This window comes from Arachis hypogaea, chromosome 3, assembly GCF_003086295.3.
Source record: "Arachis hypogaea cultivar Tifrunner chromosome 3, arahy.Tifrunner.gnm2.J5K5, whole genome shotgun sequence".
Classification (NCBI taxonomy): domain Eukaryota; kingdom Viridiplantae; phylum Streptophyta; class Magnoliopsida; order Fabales; family Fabaceae; genus Arachis; species Arachis hypogaea.
This window is the reverse complement of record NC_092038.1, coordinates 142,242,794-142,266,455: the sequence shown is the minus strand read 5'-3', so window position 1 is coordinate 142,266,455 and position 23,662 is coordinate 142,242,794. Positions and strand designations below refer to the sequence as shown.

Sequence of the window (23,662 nt, the reverse complement as noted above, 5' to 3'; positions counted from 1 at the left end):
TTGAAAGGATGGAAAGCCTTGATTTCTAGATTTATCTGAAAACATACGAGTTTAATTTTGCACCCGAAAAGAAATAAAATAAAAGACCCAAGATCACTTTTTATTTTTTAAAGTAAAATTCCATTTCATTTTGCCAATTGTACTTTTATTATTTTTGGTCTAAGGATTTATAGCTAAAACAAACTTAACTTCGAAGGTCAAATGACATCTTTTTTATCATTTCAAATTCGTATCCAAAAACACTTGAAAATTTCGTTGATCAGAAATTCAATTACAAGATTTTCCTTTTAAACATGATTTTTCCAGAAAAAGAAAAAAAAAAGGATTAAAACAATTCTGTATATCATCAATTACTAATTTGAAGTGAAAAACATGGACCAAGAACTAGAGAGAATGAGACAGCAGTAGCTTCCAACATTCCACACCAATAATTGATAAATAGAAATAGAAGTTGATGTTAATTGAGTAAGAGTGTTCAACGTCCCATAAAGTAGGAACCATCGTTAACCATACACAACATTATTATTTATAAGTTATAACTATCTTGGAAGTTGAACCACACTTTGAATAACAAATATAATGATGTAGCTATCAGTGCTTGTGCCTTCAATCGAAATCTTACACGTCATTTGGAATCTCAAATTATGTGGTGCTCTCTATTCTCAGCTACGAGTGGAATCAGTGATATTGTTATTCTGATTCTTTGAGCGACTGGTTTTAATTAAGTGACGCGTCTTAATAGCAAGGTAACCTAAAATCGAAGATTCTAGTGCTGAAAGATGATATCAGATTTGTTTCTCTTTTCTAATAAGAAAATTGTCTTATTCTTCTTTTGTTTTTATTTCTGGGATGTGTAATAGTGTTCACCTGATATTTTCTGTGTTGCTACTAAGCCTATGGCTGGCATGAATCTTATAAGAAGGTCAAATGGTAAAAGAATTTTGACTTATTTCTTAGAATATTTATTGTGAAAATCTAAAATTTTTATTTGTGTTGAAAAATGCGATTATCTTATGGAAATAAGAATAACATATGTAATAACTATTAAGTCTATTATATTTATAATTATTAATTTTTTTATAGAGTTTTTCCTTTTATTGGTATTTGAGGTATTTTAGAAACTAAGAATATGAGAATATGTAATAAAATAAATACATTCATAATTTTTTTTCTTAGAAATATCAAAATTAATTTTTAAAAAGTTATAATAATACTAAACAAATAAATTTTTCATAATATCCAAATATAATATTCTTGGAATATAACTCGTTGGAATATATTTTTAACCTTAAAATAAGAGAAAATTTTACTCCCTTCTTCTTCTGATAGATGCTAAAATGATACATTTCTCAACTTTATTTATAAAATGTATATTTTCTTTCTTTATAATTTTTAAAAAACCTCTTCTTTAATCATTTAAAAAACCTCCTTTATTTGTAAAATATACATTCACTAGTCTTAAAAAATAGATAAAATTAACATTAGTTAACACCAAAAATTTAAAATGGATTAAAAAAAAAGTTTTTTAAAAATTACAAGAGAGGAGATATATATTTTACAAATAGAAGGAAGGAGAGTATCATTTTAACATCTCTTAAAAGAGGAGAATAAAATTTTCTCTTAAAATAAACATCCACTTGTAATATTCTATAAAGATGGAAGTTTAACATTTTCATATGTCATTTTAAGAATTTTTTGAAGTATTTTTATAATTCTAAATATGTTAATTTGAGAGTTCATGAATATATAATACTTTCTTTTTTATTGTAACAAAATATTTCTTTCTTAAAAAAGACCTGTATTAATAATTATTATTTTACTTATGGACAATTTTTCAATATCTTATTCATTTGAAATAAAATATTTTTTATGTACCGGTTTAAAAAAAAGAGCTATTTCGAAAAGAGAGATTATTCTATCAATTTAGATATTTAAAATGAAAAAAAATTAAGAATTAGCAATTTTAATTTATATCAGCCAATAATCTAATACTTTTAGTCTAGAAATTCAATACTATATTTTTAATTAATATTTTTATATATTATTAACTACCTACTAGACAAAAATAATAAATTATACTGATTTTATAAGATTATTCTTTAAAATATTGATATTTAAAAAATAGGCAATTTACATAAATAAATTATTTTCCATTTAAATTTATGCAATTGCATTCTTTCAAATATGAAGATGCAAATATATTGTTTCAAATTTACGTGCGTAAACTACTAGAGGACAGCAGTGATTTAATACAATTTTAATTAATATTACGATATAATATAATGATACAAGAAGCATGTAGGATAAAACAACAAATGTAATGATTTTAAATAAGATAAAAAATTAAAAAAATAATTAAAAATTGTAAGTCATAATTTAAATCTTTTAATTTAAAAGAATTATAATTTATAAAATCGTAAATTATAAATTTTTTTGCCATATAAATTTGTACTCATTTATATTGTATATTTTTTTATTTTTATTTTTATTTTTTTTATCAAAGATAGGATACTCGAACTCGCAACCTCTTAATTGAGTATGGGGAGACTGCCATTTGAGTTATAACTCATTGGCCATTTATATTGTATATTACACTTGTGGAATATACCAATTTAAATTTATATTAATGTATTAACTATGATATAAAAAATAATTAGCATCCTAAACATGTTATATTGTTTGAATATTGTAAACAAAATAATAAATAAATATTATAAATAAAATATTTGCAACTCAAAATTAATCAATTGTTTGAAGTTTGATATATTCATATCTTGATTTATTTTTATATAATTCGTTGCAAGGTGGTACGAAATGAGTTTTTAAACGTAATTTGTTGAATCTTATATCTTATTATTTAAATCAACAAATCACAAATAATTTTTTAAAATTAAAAATAATTTAGTAGAGTTAGAATTATTAACGACATCCAGTCACAAATTAGTGTAGAAGAGAAAGAGTAGTTTGTGGCAGGCTCCTATTACTTAGGTGAAGCTATAATTTCCTTCTACTTTCAGCTAACTTGAGAAGGGGTTACGTTAAGGAAAATACTACTTAGTATAACAAAATTAAGCCTTTATTCAGCTTTAAATCTAATATTTTATTATTTTAATTTTTTAATTAATCATATTTTCTATTTTTAAGGAACCACTTTTATTTTGAATATTTATCACCGTAAAATTTGTAACTACTTCCAATACATTAATTTCTTACAAACTAAACCATAAAACTCGTAACAACTTTTGGTGTACTAATTTTAAAAAAATCAGTGAAGTTTTCAAAATCAATTAAACTCATTCAATTATTTTTTTTTATTCAAAACTCATGTTAAAAACACATCTAAAATTAAATAAACAACATAAACACATTCAAAATTATTTATTAACACATCTAAATTATTATCATTGTAGTTCTAAATTACATATTGAACACAGAAAAAATTAAACTCAAATACATATCCAAAATTATAAGAATGCACTCTAAATATTTTATCAACACATTCAAAACTCATGTAAAAAAACTTATATATATGTACATAAGAACATAATGAACAACATAAACACATCCAAAATTAAGTATTGACACGTTCAAATTATGTTAACATTACAACTCTCAAATGAAACATATGAGTGCAAAAAAAAATTATAATCACAAATACATTTAAAAAAAATACAGACACTTCCAATATTATACATAAATTTTTAAAAAAATAGAACATTTTATTAAGCGAAAAAAAAGGGATAACATATCTTCATGAATTCAACCAATTTTTTTTAGAATTTTGCAAACAGAAATACCAGAGATAGAAGGAGTGCGGCGTGGGGGAGGAGACAGGGGGAGGTGCGGGAGAAGGGGGCGGTTGTGCGTGGCGCGAGGGAGGAGACTAGGGACAGAGAGGAGCCCATCGATGGAGGAGGCGCAGGGGTGTGCGCGTCGCGGGGAGGAGCGCATCGCCGAATGAGGAGATCCTCACAGAGGAGTGTGCAACGCGGGAGAAGACGAAAGCGGCCACAGATGAGAAGGGGAGGCGCACTGCAGTTCTGGATCTTTACGAAGTGAAAATTTTACTAGTGTTTTAAGATGGTTTAAGATTTATTTTTGAATTTTAAATTCGAAATTTTGAATTCTAACTAATTTAATTTTTGGATGTGTATTTAAATTTTAATATATTAATAATTAAATATATTAAATCTGAAACAAAAATTTAAAATTTAAATTTAAATTTTAATTTGATTTAGTTTGTATTTTGAATGTGTATTTAATTTTAAAAGGACACTAAATCTATTTATAATTTTTAGATGTGTTTGTTTTACTTTTTTTTTCATTATTGTAATAAAAGGATTAATGTTGTATAACTTTTAAAGGATACCTAGTTGAATCGTTACGTCTCCCAATACACATAAACCGCTACTGCTAGTAGCAATTTATGGTCAAGTATTAATAAACAGAAACTGCGACAGCCTCTTGCGATTTCTGTGTTCCCTATTTGCATGTAATTCGCAGCTGGCTATAGCGGATTATGTGTTTAGGTAAACCGCTACTGCCATAGCGGTTTCCTATAGATATATGAAATAATATATTTGCGTCTTCATATTTGAAAGAATACAATTGCTTAAATTTAAAGAACAAATAATTTATTTATGTAAATTGCCCTTCAAAAATTTTTCATAAAATATTAAAAATTTTAAAATGATCAAATTATGTGTAAATAAAAAATTAATTATTAAATTAATTATGCATATAAAATATAAATTATACATTAAAAATATATGAAAATAAGTGATCGTAGTGTTGATTGAATTATATTTTAAATGATGATTGAATTTTTTTTTTTTTTTGGTGACTGATTGAATTTTATTTATACATGGCGAAATAAGTGTTCGTTTAGAAAACAAAACAAACATGTACAATTTTATAAAAGAAACTCTACATCCCATAGAACTTGGCAAAAATCTATAAAATCTTAGAGTCAGAAGTTATTTATTTCCAAGAGTCAGCTTAAACACATCAGGCTGAGCTGTAATACATACTGTCATACCGATCCAAAAACTAATTTTGTCAACCATATTTTACTCTAATAAAATTATGTAAACACAAGTGTTGCTCTTTTGCGCCAAGAGGAAAAGTGTTGCATGAGCGAGGGTAAAACGGTAATAAAAAATAATAAAAAGAAAAAGGTGGATAGCGCATAACAGGATAAGAGAATAAGATAGATATGATACAGTGCACATGAGGCACATAACAGCTCAAACACGCGAACCACATTAGCGGTTATCACTTATCACACATCATGCTCATTACAATTCTAATAAAAAGACATGTATACATCTAATCTAATCTAATTTGAGATTATGTACCATAATTTATTGTTGAAACTTTCAACTACTATTGTTCATAATAAGAAGTTGCAGATAATGTTGTTAGAGGGAAGGCGTGGATAATAAATAAAAGTTTGTAACACGTTATCTTGTCTTGTGATTAAGAATACTAGTAATCATCAATTACTTAGCATATCAAATTGTTGTTGTTCGTGAAAAACAAGCAGTGACGTGGTTGGATTGTGTCAGTGTTATCCTGTCTCGGTTACCAAATCCTAAATCCTATAAATTCCCCTTTGCTGCTTCTTACACTTCCACCATATCGCAACACATTCTTTTTCTCTCTTTCTCTTCATTTCGATAAACCTTCACAATTCCTTCTCATTTGTAAGTTCCTCTCCTTTCATTGCATTCTTTTATTTATTCATTTTAGTGCTATCGTAATTATTTCCTTTTCTCTGCTATATAGATCCACCAATACTTCTCTAGTTACTGACAATTTTGTTCCTTACAGCTGCAATTTATGTGAATTGTAATCGTTAAGGTCATTTATAGGCTTCTAGGATGCATTTTCCTTTTGTTTTTATTTGATTCTCTTGTTGTGGACTTTGTTTTCTCCAAAAAACACAGCTGAATTTTGTAAGCATTAAGTTAAATTTAATTCTGCCACAATTTCAGATCAGTTGGCTACTGCAACTTCTGCTGTGGTTTTGTAAAGCTCCATATTTGTGAATGGATAATTTCTTGGATAATTCATACCTACAGAATAGAAATAGAAAAGAAAGTAAAACGGTTTTGTGTGATTTTGTCACATGTATGCCTTAATCAACTCTGCTTTGGGTTCAACGGGAATAAAATTTCTTACCAAAATTCCTCTTTAGGCTCATCTCTTTAATTTCTGAATTGTTTAGCTATGTTAGATATTAGTATTTATTTTAGTTTTCTGTCAAGATATTTTATGCAGATCCTTGTCCAGAGATGTTTATGTAAAAGGAGTCATTTTTTTTGTTTTTTCAGGATTGAAGTTTTGCAATTGAATATGTATATGTTCACTCCGGTTTTTCTTATTCATTCTTTTTATATATGATCCTTTCAGTGGTTATGGATGACTTGAAGAGAATGGAAGCTAATGGAGGCTAGGCTAACTCTTGGCAAGTTCTATGGCCTACTGTGGTATGCCTATGCAGATCTAGCCCTATATTTTGTCAAGTTCATGAATTTCTAATGTTAATTTTGAAATGTAATAACATTTTCTTTTGGCATAATATGTAGATATCTGGGCAATGTGTGAGGGAAGATTTCACTTTGGCAGCTTAAGATATAAAGGGAATAATACAAGTAACACAAATTCTGTTATGGAACTTGAGTCAGAGTGGATAAAGCACAGAAAATCATCTTCTTATACCGCTCATGTTATTCGTTCTTCCACATCTTGTATGCCTTGGTCTTGTAGAATCCCCATGGGTGAAGAGTATTTTGAGTTCCTATAGTTTGGTGCTCTACTCAGTTATACATTTTTTACACTATTTGGTTGATTAGTCACAGTTGCGGACAAAATTTCTGTACATGGTAATATTATATCTGATATGTGTTAATGATCATTTCAAAAATGCCTGGATGCATTGCTGGTAAGAAGTGGTTCACAGAACCGAATATGTGTTTTTCTAATTTACCCAATAAGGAAAATCAAACACTTTCTAAGAGCAAGCATTCTGTGCGCTCTGAGTTATCGGATAAGGATGATGATAGCTCGATTCTACCTCGGCTGCCTGATGATGTTTCCAAGTATTGCTTAGCACTTGTGCCTCATTCGGACCTCCCGGCTATGGCCGGTGTTTGTAAGAGATGGAGGTGTTTCATTCAGAGCAAAGAATTTATAATGGTAAGAAAATTGGCTGGCTTGGTTGAGGAATGGCTTTTCCTGTTAACTGCAGATAAAGAAGGGAAAGGAAGCCATTGGGAGGTAGTGGATTGTCAGGGTCAGAATCGTCGATCTCTTCCACCAATGCCTGGTCCAACAAAGGCTGGATTCGGGGTGGTGGTTGTTAATGGGAAGCTACTTGTCATGGCTGGCTATTCAGTTATTGATGGAACTGCCACTGCCTCACCAGAGGTTTACCAATACAATTCTTGTGTCAACAGGTTTGTATTTCAGCTGCAACTTATCTTTTAGTATTGGCAACTTTCTACACATGTCAAAAAATCCTGCTGCATTGTTGAGTTATTGCAAGACAAATCATGATTTTTGGACTGTTTCATCAAACTGGTAAAAACTAGAAAGTAGGAACATGACACCTTAGAATGGGTTTGGAGGCTACTCAAGTTGACTACTTGTGTGATCTAAGTCTTAAAAATCTTCGTTCATTCTAACATTTCAAAATAATAACTATAGGTAGTCAGAAGCATATAACTTTGTAATTGATAAAGCTGTTTGATATCTGTATATCAATGTTAAAAGTTTGCAATTGCAATTGCAGTTGGAGCAGGTTATCAAACATGAATGTGGCTCGATATGACTTTGCTTGTGCTGAGGTCAACGGCTTGGTGTACGCTGTTGGAGGCAATGGAGTAGATGGCGACAGCCTCTCCAGTGTCGAGGTCTATGATCCAGAAACTGACAAATGGACATTGATTGAGAGCCTTCGTCGGCCGAGACGAGGTTGCTTCGCGTGTGGATTCGAAGGGAAGCTGTACGTGATGGGTGGAAGGTCGAGTTTTACAATTGGAAACTCAAAATTTGTTGATGTTTACAATCCTGAAAGGCACAGTTGGTGTGAGATGAAAAATGGTTGTGTCATGGTGACTGCTCATGCAGTACTGGGAAAGAAGCTGTTCTGTATGGAGTGGAAGAATCAGAGGAAGTTGGCAATCTTCAATTCAGAGGACAATACATGGAAAATGGAGCCTCTACCTTTGACTGGGAGCTCCAGTATCGGTTTCCGGTTCGGAATTCTTGATGGTAAACTCTTGCTGTTCTCACTGGAGGAGGAACCTACATGCAAAACTTTGTTGTATGATCCAACTGCAGCCCCTGGATCAGAGTGGCAAACAAGTGAGATCAAACCATCTGGGTTATGCTTGGGCAGTGTAACAGTCAAGGCATGAAAAAAGAGACCTTGAAGTGAGTCATGGAGAACTATCAGTCTTGTTTAACTAGGATTCAGGATAATTATCAGATTCTAATTACTACTCTTGCTTGGCTCTGTTAGTTCTATTATCATGTCTTTCCCCCCTTGTGGCTATGATGTATGATGGAGTATTTCCATCCATCTGGTGACCACTGATGACTTCATTTTCCAAATCGTGTATATTATGAGATGGTTATATACTTATATACTAGAATTTGATACGAGAGTAAATTGTGTTCTGATTTTTAATATGTTGGGTAAAGCCATAAATACTAAATTGGTCTGTCATGTTTAGGTCTATTTAAATTTAAAAAAGTGTTATTTAATTTTAATGTAATCATATGGTAAAGTTAAAGTTAAATAATTAACCAAGATTAGTTTTTAAATCTGAAAAATTCATAAACAACCTCTTCGATTGTCGAGAAAAGTTTTCGCAGCGAAGGTGACGATGGCCTTATTCTCGTGGTTGCGGGGGAACTTTCTCGCAAAATACGAGTTTTAGACAATGTTCTTCATTTGCTTGAACCAAGGTTAACGGCATGCGGAGATGTATCCGCGGTTATGTATCTTCCGGCTCTCGAGTTTGTACATCTTCTCTCAAGTATCGACTTTGTTTTTGCACTGCTGTCACATAAGACATTCTGTTAATTATTTAATTTTAAAGTTACGATAGGACTATATTAAAGTTAAATAGAATTTTTTGGATTTAAATAAAATACTTTAAACTTTAAGGATTAAAACAGAATTAAATCAAAATACAAAAAACTAATTTAATACTTTACCTTAATATATTTTACTTAACTTATTCTATTATACATGAATTGACACAAAGACTAGAATTTGATTAAAATATTATTTTAAAATATGAATTTATGATTGAATTTTAATATAAATTAATTTAATTATAATTATATTTCGTGCACACAAAATTAATTATTAAATTATTCATATGAAATATATATCATAATACAAACAAAAAAAATCAGTTATTAATTCAGACACTTGTATAAAGTATATATTAAAATATAAAATATATATTAAAAATAAATTAAACATCACATATATTTATATACAAATATATAATAATTAAGTTAATAATTAATTTTTTATATAAATATAACAGATAATATTTATTTTGTTAAACATTATATATTTATACATAAATAATCAATAACTAATTTAATAGTTAATTTTTAATCTGTACATGAATTTTTTATTTAATTAATATGTACTATTAGTATAATTTCTACTCACAATTAACCAATAGAAATTGATCTCAATGAACTTGGTTAACTTTTATTCTAAAGAGATATTTAAAAAATATAATAATATTTAGTGTATTAAAATGTCAAAAAAATTTATGATATTTTTAACACGGATACAGAACCACAGAGAATAGATAGACCCTTTCTCAATTATTTTTTGGTGACTAAAACCCTTTCTCAATTATTTTCATGTTGGCAAATTATTGTTTACTATGTGAATAAAACAATAAATCTACGTTAACCATGGATACTACCTACTTAGTACTTACCTAGTGAGTAGTCACTAATCTCATACTTTTTTATTTTTTTTTATAGTTTTTTATTTGGGTATGCGCGACTGCGCGTGACGGTGTGAGGAGAGAGGAAAGAAAGCTCGCACTAATTTGTTGGCGCCGTTGGAGTCCGTTCAAACAAAGTGCAGACCATCACCACTCTCTTTACTCTTTCACTCTTTTCGTCGAACACTTGGAGTGCGAATTCAACTCCAACTGGGAAAGGACATAGTTTCCCTCCGAATTCAGACACCGGCATAGCAACAACAACAACTTCGTTACCCATCGATCTCTTTGATTATACTATTCTTAAACAGCAACCAAAATGTTCGGGGCTTCTTCTTCTGCATTCGGCACCCCAAATTCAACACCTGCATTCGGTGCACCTTCCTCAACCCCAGCGTTCGGAACTCCTTCTTCTACCCCAGCATTCGGTACCCCTTCTTCTGCCCCAGTCTTCGGTACTCCGTCTTCAACCCCTGCGTTTGGAACTCCTTCCACGCCTTCATTCGCTACCGGATTCGGCTCTTCGCTATTCTCAACCCCTTTTTCCTCTCAACCACAGCAGCAGACACCTTCGCTGTTTCAGCAACCGGCTTCCACTGGGTTCGGTTTTCAGTCCAATTTTGGAGCACCGCAGCCACAAACACCGGCACAGCCTACACCATTTCCGAATGCTCAGTTGACTACCCAGATGGCCAATGTGGCTCCTGTTCCTTTCTCTCTCGCCGATCGGGATATTCAAGTAACATAACTTAGCCCCTCTTTTTTCTTTTTATGGGAAAAAAAAACAAGTTAATTTGTGCGTTTCATTTGATTCATCCTGAGTGTTTTTATTGTATTGTTCGCTTAGACAATCGTTGATTCTTACAAGGATGAACCTACAAATCTTAAGTATGCTTTTAAGGTATTTCCCTCACTATTTCTCAATTTTTTTACCCCTAAGTTAAGAAATTGAGAAAATCGCAATTTCCCCCCTTTCAGTTGTGGGATTTGATCTTGTATTATTCATTTCAAATTCCAAGAGCTGGGCTGGTTCATCTTAATTTTGGTCCATTGTGTTTGTTCTGCAGCATTTGTTGTTCAGTGTAACGGATCCACAGTTTAGGGTTAAGCCTGCTGGTGTTTCAGACGTAAGTCCCTTCTTGAAATTTGTGCTATTTCCTCAGTTCCTCTAAGTACTCTTGAGCTCAGTTTGGTTTCCTCTTCAACATTATGGCGAAGATAGGAATGAACACCCTGAAATTTAATGGGATACCAGACTGACTCTAATAGTTAGTTTTTGGTCTGTAATGGAATGTATCAAGCTGTTATCTTTGTGCCACCGCTTGGCTAATTATGGAGAATAGTTTATACTGCCAGATCATGTGGGCTGAGGCTATGGGGAAGCTTGAGGGAATGGAAAGTGCTGATAGAGAACGCCTGTGGCCCCAACTTGTTCAGGGTTTTAAGGATCTTTCACAACGCCTTAAGGTAATCCCTTTTAATTTTAAGCTTCTAGTGAATGTAAGTTACTGTAATTTTTTTATCTTGAGGGTTGAACTGTTAGAATAACATTCATACTTTGAATATCTGAACCTTTTTCGGAATATGGTTGATTGTCTATTATATGTTGGGTTTTGTTCTTAACAAAACGAATCATAACATTTGTTAACACATGAACATTGGTGCTAGCATTAGAACCTTTTATGCATGAGAAGTTCATACATATCTGATTCACATTGTTGTGCAGATCCAAGATGAAGTCATTGTTTCAGATGCAGAGAGATTACGTATAACCCAAAGCAATGTTAAAATGGTATTGCTCTTTCTCTTTCTCTGCTTTTCCATGTTCAATGTTAAAGTGGTACTGTAGTAATACTGATTTTTATATTAATCACGTTTTGACTATTCTGAATTATCTAATGCATTTTGCAGCTCCAAAGACATTTTCAAGCTGAGACTCTTCCTCGGATTCAAAGAATGAAACAGAAGGAACAAATTCTCCAGCGGCGCCTTTTAAGAGTAAGGGCTCCTTTTTGTGAAAAGGAATTGTTCTGTAGATTGTAAAATGGGTTTATTTTGTTTACCCCTACTCTTCCTCACCTCTCCAATTGTATGCCCTCAGTAGGACTTGGTTAATTTGTTGCTGATAATCATATTGATGAATTTTATCACCTTGCATTGTGTGTGTGGATATATGTATATATATATATTGTTTGATATTTCATTAATTTATTTGCTCATGTATCTAATATAAGGTCATGAGAATAGTGGAGGCGTTGGAGGGGAAAGGCTGTCGCATCCCCCTGACAAAAGGAGAAGCTGAACTCGCTGAGAAATTAGCCACAATTACCCGGCAGGTCTGTGTCCTTTGATTTACTGTTTTGCAGCCATAGAAATACTTTTGAATGGAACGTGAGTAAATGTTACATATAAGAGTGTCTTGGAATGATTAATTCATGGCTGAAGTTGAGCTAATATCTTTTCAGCTGAGAGGATCTGGAGCTGATCTGTCTAGAAGGGTACAAAACCTTCTAACAGTATCTCGTGTTCAGGCAAACTCGATGGGATTTGGTGGCTCTGTTTATCTTCCAGGATCAGCCAAGATTCATGATCAAAGTCTTGCTGACCTGCAGGAGGTAAGTTGTGATGAAACTGAGATTTATGCTTTAAAATTTGGATCTCCATGCACAAATATAAAAAGAAAGTTCGAAAATATTAAATTCAAAGAATTTAATGTAATAGTTTGGCTACTTTTCTGCGGGCAGGTTTTGCAGCAGCAGACGGAGGCCATAGGAAGACTTGGCAGTGTTCTGAAGCGAGATATAAGGGATATGGAAATTATGATGGCTGAGGATACAGCAACTGAAAATGGGAATTCATTCTGAGCTTCCTATGTATACTTCTAAATGATAGTGTTGGTTTTGCTTGTATTTTGTTTCAGTCCATCTGTTATAGCTGAACACAGACATCGTTGGTAAATCGTGGAAGTAAATTGGGCATCGTTTGCGTTGTTCGCTATTAGAAAATTCTTATGATATTTTAATCAGGGCTAATTTGGCTTTCGGTTCCCGTAATACTAATGAGTAATTATTTATGCTTTTTAGTAAATTTTCTTGGGATTTAATTCAAAAGTTTGCGAAAGTGAAGGTAGTCCTTGTCGTTCTGCTTATGAATTAGCTAGTAGATGAATAGTTGAATACTACGAGATATTATCACTTAATTTGGTATTTGGATTTGCGCCTAGTTTTAATTTAATTCTTAAAATTTCAATTATTTTTATTTAATTTTTAAACTTTTTGAATGTAACTCAAGTTAGCCCTTAGAACAATTTTTGACATACAAACGTTAACAGAACGGTGACGTGGACAGTCAAATGTTATGCAAAAATATTATAAGTGTATTTATTGAAAATTTTTTTCTCAAAACAAGTGATTTGCTATTATTTTTTTGGCTATTTGAGCACTAAAACTAATACGACATTTCACCAGTTACAGCTTGGTATTTAGGGGTCCATGTTAGTGCTTTATTAACCTTGTGTATTGAAAATTGTCCTTAGAACTAATGTGAATCATGTTTGTAAAGTTTGAAAATTAAATAGAGACAATTGAAATTTTAAGAATTAAATTGAGACTCATGTATAAGTTTATGAACCAAATTGAGTATTCACTTAGTTACAATAGTTAAAGAGTTCTAACAATATTTAAAAATTATTATTAAACTTAAAATCATATTTTTTATTTCGATAATACTTTTTACTTTTATTTTTTAAATTAAAAAAGTGTTGCTACATAACCTAATTATAAACACTATGCACCTACATCTAATGTTTGGAAGTACTAAAAGGTATCTAAAAGGTATTTAATACCATTATATATATTTCACTACAGGGACGAAATCAAATAAGGTAAGAATTGACTAGGAGAAAAGAAACCAATAAAATAATCTTATTTGATAGATTAAAAGGAATAAAATTTTCCGTTTTTTATTTGTAATTACATGAGAACTTGCAAACAAATACTTTGATAAAAATAAATAAATTTTAGAATTTTATGAAGAACTTATCAATACAAATATACGGAAAATTCTTAAACAATATATTCAAATATCTTCGTGTTACACTCAAATATCTTCGTGTTACACCTAAATTTACTGCAAATATAGAAAAATATTTCCTCTAATGCTGTATTTTTTTTTCTTCTTTTTTTTTTCTTATTTATTTCTTTCTTTTAGTTGAACGAATATAAGTTCATCATATTCTAAGTAAGTTTGTACCATTTTATGTTTTTTCTTTTTCTTTGTTTGATTTTTTTTTTTGTTTTTATTCTTGTTAAAAGAGTAAAACAAGAAGAAACTTGAGAAAATAAAACAAGAAAAAAAAGATGAATAAGAAAAAAAAAAAAAGATGATGATGATGATGATGAAAAAGAAGAAGAAGAAGCAATAGAAGATGAGGAGGAGGGAGAAGAAGAGTTTTGAATTATGCAGAATTTATCAACACACATACACCGAAAATTCTTAAAGAATACACCCAAATATTTTCGTGTTATACCCAAATATCTTCGTGTTACATCCAAATTTGCTGCAAATACAGAAAAATATTTTCTTTAATACAGAACTTTTACATTACATTCAATTCAAACCATCAACGATGAAACATTATTCACCTACAGAATCATAAACTGCTAACGAAAAAATTAACTAAAATCAAACTACACTTCAGCTACTTGATTGGATTCAAAACAATAATCAATTTCGTTTTGGTTCAATTGATAATCTAAACTTGAATTATTCATTATTTTCAACAACGAGATAAGGAGAAGAAGGAGGAAAAGGAAAGAGGAAAATAAATTCTAATGAAAAAAGGAGGAAGAGGAGGATGAGATGGTGTTGGTGATGACGATAACGAAGAAGAACGTGCGCGCGTTGATTGAAAAATCTGTTAAATTAAGAAGCGTGTGAAATCAACATGCTAGAAGAAGTGCGTCTCACATGAAATAAAATATATGAACTTGTATGGGTAAAAGACTTGTAAGTGGAGAATAGTTCTAAAGATAATCGTTTATAAAGAAAAAAATGTCAAAACAAATCTAGAACTTTTTTTTTTTTACCAAAGATATGAGATTCGAACCCGCAACCTCTTAATTGAGTATGGAGAGATTATGCCATTTGAGCTATACTTTATCTTGGAAAGAATATGCATTTGAATTTATCGATTCATTTATTTTACATTCATTTTTATTGACATTTACATAAACGTAACTCTGATTTGGTCTCTAAAATATTTAAAAAATGGTTTAACATTTAAAACATTGCTTTTGAAGATATTAGTAGTTGGTAAGAAGGTATTGGTGAATTTAACTTGCGACAAAAAAAAAATGGGCAAAAGAAAAATGTATTAGGAAGACAAGAGTTTAACCTTACATGAGTTTATTGGCATCTTGCTTTATGGTTTTCACCAATCACATTCGGACCTAGGTATTAAAAACTTAAAAACATTTTCTAGAATCTACGAAGGTCAATATTCAAATACAACAGCGTGCGCCACATCTCTTGCAGCCTTCGGTGACTAACAATCTTGCGGTGAGAGAAGGCGGTCAGTAAGAGAACCGAGCACATTTGATCTGTGTTGCTGCATGTAATCTCTGCTGCTTTGCCTAAATCTTTTCATAAGCCTCTGCCATGATTAATGTCACAAGTGATGTCCAACCCGTAAATGGGTGTACCCCTTTTCCCTTACCCTTAACCTGATCATACTGTTCCCACAGATATCCACTCTGTCGATAATTGCGTACTATATTTCTGCAGTGAGATGGGAAAGATGTAATTCTTATAAACTAATATCAAAGATAAGATTCCAAAAGCACCAAATACACTAGAACAATACCTAATTAAATTGCTTCTCAATTCTTCGTAGATAGCTTTAGCTCTGTCCTGATACGGGCCATTCTCTGAGATAAAATTCAACCCAAAGATTAGTTTCTGGAAGGAATGAGATTTTTAGCGGTTGGGGGCTAACAATAAGTTAATAAATTGAAAGATTTGCTACTTTCTTTTTTGCCTGTCCAGAATTACCTTTCGAGTAATGGTGGAGTGCTGAAAGAATTCTGTAATTCATGTTTATCCAAATTGTACCTCTCCAATATGGAGCATCATGTTCTGTGTTGCGTTTCATGTACATGGAACTGTGACACAAAACACAATATAATTTTTGGTTCACTAGAATCATCAAGTGCTAAACAAGGTAACTAGAATAATTGAAGGTTTAAATGAGTTTTTGGTTTTGGTCAAGTGTAGACATGGTAAGAAAAAATATTGACGTGGCAAAGATGTATCACATTATCATTTTGTCGAACTAAGTCAGGACTAAAGAAAAATTTATAGGGATCATAAAAGAGAGTACTTTATAAGGACTAAAATCATTCAATTAAATATTCATCAGAGCAATGGTTATGGACCTTGTTTTGGCAAGAGAACGTAGTCCATAGTCAGTCCACAAGAGGCTTCGATTTGAAATGAGTTCAAGCTGCTTTTCCAGAATCCATGATCCCTGAACAAGACAGTACCGAATTATAATATGAATCTAATTGTGGAATCATTCAGACAAGGAATAACTTCAAAATGTGGAAATGCTACTTACTGATGGAATGATCCTTGTCATGAGCGGGAATAAACTCACATAACCAATGTGGGGAACAAATCTCAACTTGGGTCTCTCGAAAACTTCCCGGACAAGCTCACGAGCAGCTTGATTATGTCCAACCGCCACTTCTTTCCATTTAAGTTGAACCTATCGTGGTTAAGCATGCAAAGAAATTCACATTCTCAGGCATGGGGACACTAGCATCGAAAATCTTGCATAAGTTTGACAGTATACCTTCTCTGTATGATTTCCAAAATCAAAGTACGCACCATATGCAACATCAAAATGCATCTGTATGTACATGAAGCTCAAATTAGGCATGGGAATGAATAATTATGGTAGACATGAAATGACTCTAGTATCAGCACACAATCTTATGATAAAAAGACAATCATCCTTGGACTGCTACACAGAAGAAGCAAAATTGAAAATCTCAATGGTCAAGACACCATGGAGTGTGTGGAGAAGGCATAAAAGGAGCATGATTAGGCTTCACTCAAATGACATACTTTGGTTATTTAGATAGTACAAAGAAGCAAAGAGAAACCTTGTTTTCTAATATTTAAGGACAATGGGAAATTTTTATAAAGTAGTGTAAGGAAGGAATCAAGTTTCCTTTTTGAACATCATACTTTCCACAAGATTTCTAATTTCTGTTACGGGTATGTGGTTATTTTCTTTTATCTTTATTCCTCACCTTCTTGCAGAGATGCATAATGAAATATCAAGCAAGATGGAGAACACAGGTAATACCTGGTTTATTAACTCAAGATCTGATAGCAACTTAGCTGTAGAACCATAATTCTGCACCATTTCATTTAATATGTCAGTTAAATTGGGTGAAGCTTCAACAATTCAGCTATCTACATTTCCCCTAATTTGTATAAAAAGTATATAAATATAATGCATTCCCACATAATGATAAATTTGTTTCTAAATTATACCTTACTAGGTTTGGTTTCCTTATCTAACAGCTCTTCAATGGAATGCATGCAATCTGCTGCAAGTGACATCCAACACCTAAGATCCAAGTGGCGCTCATCTCCACTTGGGTGGGAAGCACGTGGATAATCATCCAATCCTGAGGACAGTGTCTGAAGATGCCAGAATGAATGTAATGTGATACTTGGACATAATGCAATGTATATTCATGCAATAATTAAGGTTTCAGACACATTCAATGCATGTCAGATATGACTTCTCAGTTTCTATTAATAATAAACATCATCCAGAAAAATGAAGCCTATTTTGCTTGTCAAAACAGATGGTAGAACCACCGTAATATAAATTAAGCACAAATGGCCAAAACTGTTTTTAGATCTGTGCTTTAAGTAGGTTCATGTCATGTTACAATAAAAATCTAATAAAACTCAATTGTGGCTGTGCCAACAATAGTTTCCAGTTTCCACTTTCAGTTTGCTCATGACTGTTCTACTCAAGTCACCTACGTATGTATAGTTTAAATCGGAAGTGCAGATGAGTCCAGAAAAAATGAATAGTATGTTTAATTGGTGGGTTAAAATAGGGTGAAATTTTTCAAGATGAACTGTATGTGTTATTTTATACATGAACTCATTCACAAAAATTTGCAATTCATTTTTACTGCCAACCAAATATACCCTAAAAATTAAATATACTAAACAGGTCAGAACCTTGGGATTCAATTCTCGTATTGTTTTATTGTCCCGTCCATGCCAGTAGTAGCTGCCCATCTGATTCCCTGTATTAAAGAGATGATAACCCAAAACTAGGTGAGGAAGAAACTAACTCATCTCAGCACTGAAGCACACATGGCATTAGATTTATAATATACCTGACTGAGTTGTATTAAACCATTGGAACCATGCTTCCAATCTAACAAAGGCACGCTCTAGGAACAGAGATATATCACTTCTATCGTTTGCATTAAACTTGTTGGTCTTCAAGCCGTTAACTATATCTGATGGAAAACAAAACAGATTTTTAACCACTTTGTTTAGCACATAATACAAAAGGGATATTTCAAAGGCAGTAGAGATGAACAGACCAATTAATCAGGAACAAAAAGAATATGTCATGACCACAACTTCATATAAGACAGGACAAATAAATTTTTCAGAGTCTACAGAATCTTCATGTACCATATGAATATATGATATAATAACCCTAGCTTCATTCTGAAGGACATATTTTCAGTTTTTTTACAGAATAAGTTTGTAAGCAGCGCAAGTAATAACGATAGCATCACAACCATAATAATTTCTTTCTGGCAGTCCCTGTGATTAACATGCATTCAACATCATCAAACCAATGTTAGTCATGCTTATGACCTAAAGTGAGGTTTACAGAGATAATTGCATTTGTCCAGCTTGGTCTCCACTCTCCATAAACTTAATTTCACAAACATTTTCGGTAACCCAGCACAATTATGCATGATTCCCTACTTAAAGAACAAGCAAATCAAAAGGAGTTGTAAGGATAAGTGGGCATTGCAGAGACAAAACCACACAAGAACTTTCTCATTATCATTCCCCAACAAAAGGAAAATCAGACTGGGGAGTTAATGATTGATTGAACACAATGGGAACATGATTGTAACAATAAGATTGAAATGAAAAGGTTACGGAAAAAGAGAAACATAGAAATAACAATAAACAGAAGTACCATTCAATGCTAAAAACAGAGTTGGAGGATTTCCATTTGTTGGATGCTGCGGAACAAATTCCTCTGGGACCCGACTGCAAGATCAGAAGAATTTGTCACTTGGGGAGCTAAAAGCTAAAAATGAATGCAGCAATTTATAGAAAATGTGTTGTACTACCTTCGCGCTTCGGCTCCCAGAATTTGTTCACGAGGTATCCATCCATCAACATTCATCAAATCTAACCAGTGTCCAATGATATCCAACGAAATATGAATATCCCAACGCCTAGTTGATGTGCATAAGTGCAAAGAAAGCATAGATATAATAGACAATCTTTTGTTATTTGAAACCCATAAGTCTTGAACAATCCAGAAAATACGGTGCTTTTTTCTGAGTAGAAATTCAAGCAAAACAAATAGATATGATGATTATGGTTGAGATAAGGATGTTACTAGGATGAGAACCTAACCAGATTAGAAGTTGATGAAAGCCTTCATCCCATAAAAATCCTCTTGGAAAGGAAGATCGACCTGGTACAGCTGTATAAAGCTCAGCAGGCCAATATGATACATACTTAACATGCTCTTTAAGCTGCAAACGAAAACAACATACAGCATAAGTGCGAGTTCCAAATAGCTTGTAGCAAAAAGCACAAGATAGCATTATGATTGAAAACTAAAACCACCCACATATTAATAAAAGAATAGCAAATCTGCTGTTAGGATGAGAAGATAACAAGGAAAAGGGTAAAGAAAGGTATATTGGTATAGATTATCAACTGACACCAAAACAGTTTTCTGCATAAAATCAATTTACCTATGGAAAGATAAAACATGTGAAGATGTCCATATTTAGTATAACCACAAGCCGTGTTATATGGCACTATGGGGTAAATACTTTTCAATAAGGACTAACAAATAATAAACAAAAGTAACTTACATCGAGGGTTCTCGGAATTGCAATTACTGACTGCCCATAAAAGTAACCAATGCCACCTAACAAGTTCCCTACAGCAGCCTTACCAACAGATATGGATTCTGAATCCACCTGGAATCAAAGATAACTTGGGATTCAAACAACTTCTCCCATCTTGAGAGAGAAAGGGGAAGACTTGAGATTCAAACATTTCCCCCCTTGAGAAGAGAAGAAATTATGGAAAATCATAAAGTGAAATAAAAATTGAATAAGGAAAAGGACAATGAAATTAGTACCTTCTCAGCCAAACTGAAAACATCTTCAAACTTTTTGTCAAATGCTTGTTTCTTATCATTCAGTTGACTGGTCAATGAGGTGCCTAAGATTGAGCAGAGAAAAACAAACAAACAAAAAATTACACACTGATTTAGCTAGCTGCAATTGAATTTTGTTGTTTAAAAAAGATTAAAAAATCTACATCAGAAAAGAGTAGCCAATTTCTCTTTAAAGGTATTAAGATTTAAAAGCAAAAGAATCATAAGAGACAAACCAAAAGCCAAAAGAAATGAATTTAAAAGCACAGGAGACATAAATGATTATCTTTCAAATTTCAGCCTCAATATTATTTAGCACATATTAGTTACACAATTGTATAAATGTCCATCCACAAGCAGCTCAGAGCAATGGCCAACTCTCACAACATAATAATTTCTAGATTTATTCACCTTCATTTAAGTGCATTTACATTTCGTGTTTTTGAGAAACAATTTATAGAAGTGGAAAAAACCTGTTAACTGACTAACACGCTCGTCTACTCTTGAGCTTTCCGAATCAGTTCCAGAAAGAAGTGCAATATCTGTTGTGAAAGGAAATCCACCGATAATCTGCGGCAAAAAGATGTGTGTGTATGTGTGTGTGTGCGTGTATTGAAGAGTAAGACAAACTAAATTTAAACATTTATAATTGTCAAATGGACCTCACAAAGAGCATATGTAATTAAATGTTTATATTACCTGAAAAACTAACACATTTGGAGAATCAACTGATGAGTCAGACAGCTGTAATCGAGCATGGTTTCTTATCTACTATGACATGCACAGCAGCAGAAATGTCAACGGAAAGACCAAAAGCAAAAAAAAAAAAATCCAAAATTATACAACAAAATTAATTGGACTGGAACACCTAAACATACTTGTGATGCAAGATTTTCCTCAACAAGATCAGATAAATTATGAAAGTGAGGGGTGCGAAATCCAGAATAATGCAGCTCTAAATCATCCTGTAAAATAAAAATTATTCGGTTAATAACAGGTTACTTGGATGCATACGATAACAGATCATAAAGAATGACAAATTGAAAATTAAATGTAGTATATTAGGGCAAGAACACAAATGGATTATAAAGGTAAATTAAAGGTCCAAAGAAAAAGGACAGTAAACTTTCATGAGGTGCTGTTATGCTCAAGTGATATGCATGATTCAAGATATGGAGATTCACAAGCTTATTCCTAAACTGTTTCAAAGAAGAAAATCGCACTTTCAAGGTGCTACTTAAAGGAAATGTAGGACATTTATAACCAGAAAACCATAAACACAAACAAGAAGTCATAGTATGAACAACGTTATCTTGAATATTCAACCAAAACACTATGTCCTATCATTACCGTTGATTTTAAATGCAGCTGCCAATTTCCAATATCCAGTCGAGAGCCAGATGCAAGCAAAGAATCCTCATGAATGTTCAACTTTTCTCTACTTAGATCCAGAACATTACCACCTTCATCAGCCAAATAGAAGAAAAGCTGGGCACCTTTCCCAAACTCCTCGTTCCACTCAGACCTGAGATTGGACCACAAGATAAAGTTCACCATAACGTATCAATAGTCAGATATGAGACTCATACTGGGAAACAAAAAGCAACTCGGACCAGAAATTAAGATCAGCGTTAGATTTTATGTTATCATCTTCTAGGAGGAAAAATCAGACCAAAAGCCAAAAATGATTTAACAGGATTGCTAGTATCTACTTTGTCCAAAAAAACCGACTAACAAAATTTTTCCACCCTTAACACTTATAGTGGAAAGTGATTTGAAAGCAATTACATGACTTACTTATTGATGTGCACACTAATTCGAACTGCCCAATCCCCTCCGTAACCACTGCCACCCACCTTTGATTTTAAAAACTCAGTAGCCAAAGTCATGCCATGATCTGCCAGCAACTGATGCCCGAATTCACGTCCATCATGCTTTGTCCAACCATAAGTGCCAAGATCATCCTCATCTTTGCAGACATGTCGCAAGTGATACCTTCCATCCTTCACACCAATCCACATCAATCCAGCCATCAAAGACTGTGAAGTCCTGACATAACCAACCAACCAACCAAACAAACAAACAAAAATATATATTGTTAGAAACTTAGAATGCTTGCAGAATCAAATGTCGTTGATATCAGTATCCTAAATACAAAATCTAAGCCAGACATGGCACTCATTTTACCCACAATTCTTATATTTAGCCTCCAAAATAGTCTCGCTTCCGTGTCAGCTCGAACAACCTTGTTTAACCAAACTCTTTACAGAAACTATTTACTAAAACAAATAAAGACGATACCTGGCACGAATTCCAAGATAAAGATGGGGACGATAAGTTCCCCAATACAAACTCTCCCTGTGTTCACCTTGAAACTGCAGCGCGAAAAAAAATAAATCATTCACGCGCGTCAATCTTCGGAATCACAAAGTTAAGAAAAATGGGGAAAAAAACTCAGAATAACAATTAAATAATGGAGGGAATAATGTTAAGCGAGAGTTTCACCTGAGGAAGGTCCATAATCTTGGGGGCAGGAAGCGGCGTGACGGCGCGAGGGAGCTCGGGTTCGGCGGTGGAATTGACAAGGTGAAAGATCAGAAACAAGATTACGAAGAATGCCACCACGGTGATAAGGAGCACCACCTTCAGGTTCGGATTGTTGAATAGCGGAATCGCACTTCCGTACTTGCTCCTCTCTCTCCGACGCTTCAGCTTCAACTTCGCTTCCCGGAGTGAGGCATCGTCGTCTCCGCCGTCAGGATCGGCGGAGGATCTGGCTCTGCTCCGAGTGGTTCTTCTTCCGCTTCCGGTCATTTATGGTTTCAGTCACTCGATCGCAAAGTCACAACGTCGCGTAGGTGCTGCTGAGGACCTGGCAAGGACTCGTATGAGTGAACTCTCTATGCATTTGAGCTAATGTACAAAAATATAATACTAAGACTGAAAGCTCAGAATTATATACCATATCATAAATGACTAAAACTAATATACCATATCATAAATAGGTGCAAACATTTAGATTTAGATTTAATTAAAAAAATTATCATTGCTAAACCAATTACATTGAGAATTATATCAAAAAATCTTGCTAAGAACTGCTCATACAAAACTTTTATTACTTTATATTCGTAAAACTTATATCAAATTTCAATAAATAAATAAATACTATTGTTTTAGACATTGAAAGAGCACGTCATTTAAA

At 32.7% G+C, this 23,662-nt stretch overlaps 3 protein-coding genes across 3 annotated transcripts; 2 read left to right on the top strand and 1 right to left on the bottom strand.

The window, feature by feature from the left end:
- Positions 1 to 6,590: 6,590 nt before the first annotated feature.
- LOC112734841 (F-box/kelch-repeat protein At1g67480) lies at positions 6,591 to 8,677 on the top strand. The gene is made up of 2 exons (XM_025784331.2): positions 6,591 to 7,460; positions 7,796 to 8,677. The coding sequence occupies exons 1-2, from the start codon at positions 6,913 to 6,915 to the stop codon at positions 8,421 to 8,423; spliced, it is 1,176 nt and encodes a 391-aa protein (XP_025640116.1). The 5' UTR covers positions 6,591 to 6,912; the 3' UTR covers positions 8,424 to 8,677.
- Positions 8,678 to 9,817: 1,140 nt separating this feature from the next.
- Positions 9,818 to 13,076, top strand: LOC112734840 (nuclear pore complex protein NUP54). Its single transcript, XM_025784330.3, has 9 exons — positions 9,818 to 10,728; positions 10,837 to 10,890; positions 11,057 to 11,116; positions 11,346 to 11,456; positions 11,716 to 11,781; positions 11,901 to 11,987; positions 12,224 to 12,325; positions 12,455 to 12,604; positions 12,734 to 13,076. The coding sequence occupies exons 1-9, from the start codon at positions 10,309 to 10,311 to the stop codon at positions 12,851 to 12,853; spliced, it is 1,170 nt and encodes a 389-aa protein (XP_025640115.1). The 5' UTR covers positions 9,818 to 10,308; the 3' UTR covers positions 12,854 to 13,076.
- Positions 13,077 to 15,344: 2,268 nt separating this feature from the next.
- Positions 15,345 to 23,430, bottom strand: LOC112734839 (mannosyl-oligosaccharide glucosidase GCS1). The gene is made up of 22 exons (XM_025784329.2): positions 22,966 to 23,430; positions 22,762 to 22,835; positions 22,258 to 22,509; positions 21,811 to 21,985; positions 21,339 to 21,425; positions 21,160 to 21,228; positions 20,934 to 21,030; positions 20,443 to 20,525; positions 20,171 to 20,278; positions 19,701 to 19,822; positions 19,409 to 19,516; positions 19,252 to 19,325; positions 18,422 to 18,547; positions 18,261 to 18,328; positions 17,553 to 17,702; positions 17,362 to 17,412; positions 16,843 to 16,899; positions 16,606 to 16,755; positions 16,424 to 16,515; positions 16,041 to 16,150; positions 15,853 to 15,916; positions 15,345 to 15,767 (listed from the first exon to the last, which is right to left on the bottom strand). Exons 1-22 carry the CDS (start codon positions 23,272 to 23,274, stop codon positions 15,623 to 15,625), a joined length of 2,571 nt encoding a protein of 856 aa, XP_025640114.1. The 5' UTR covers positions 23,275 to 23,430; the 3' UTR covers positions 15,345 to 15,622.
- Positions 23,431 to 23,662: the final 232 nt, after the last annotated feature.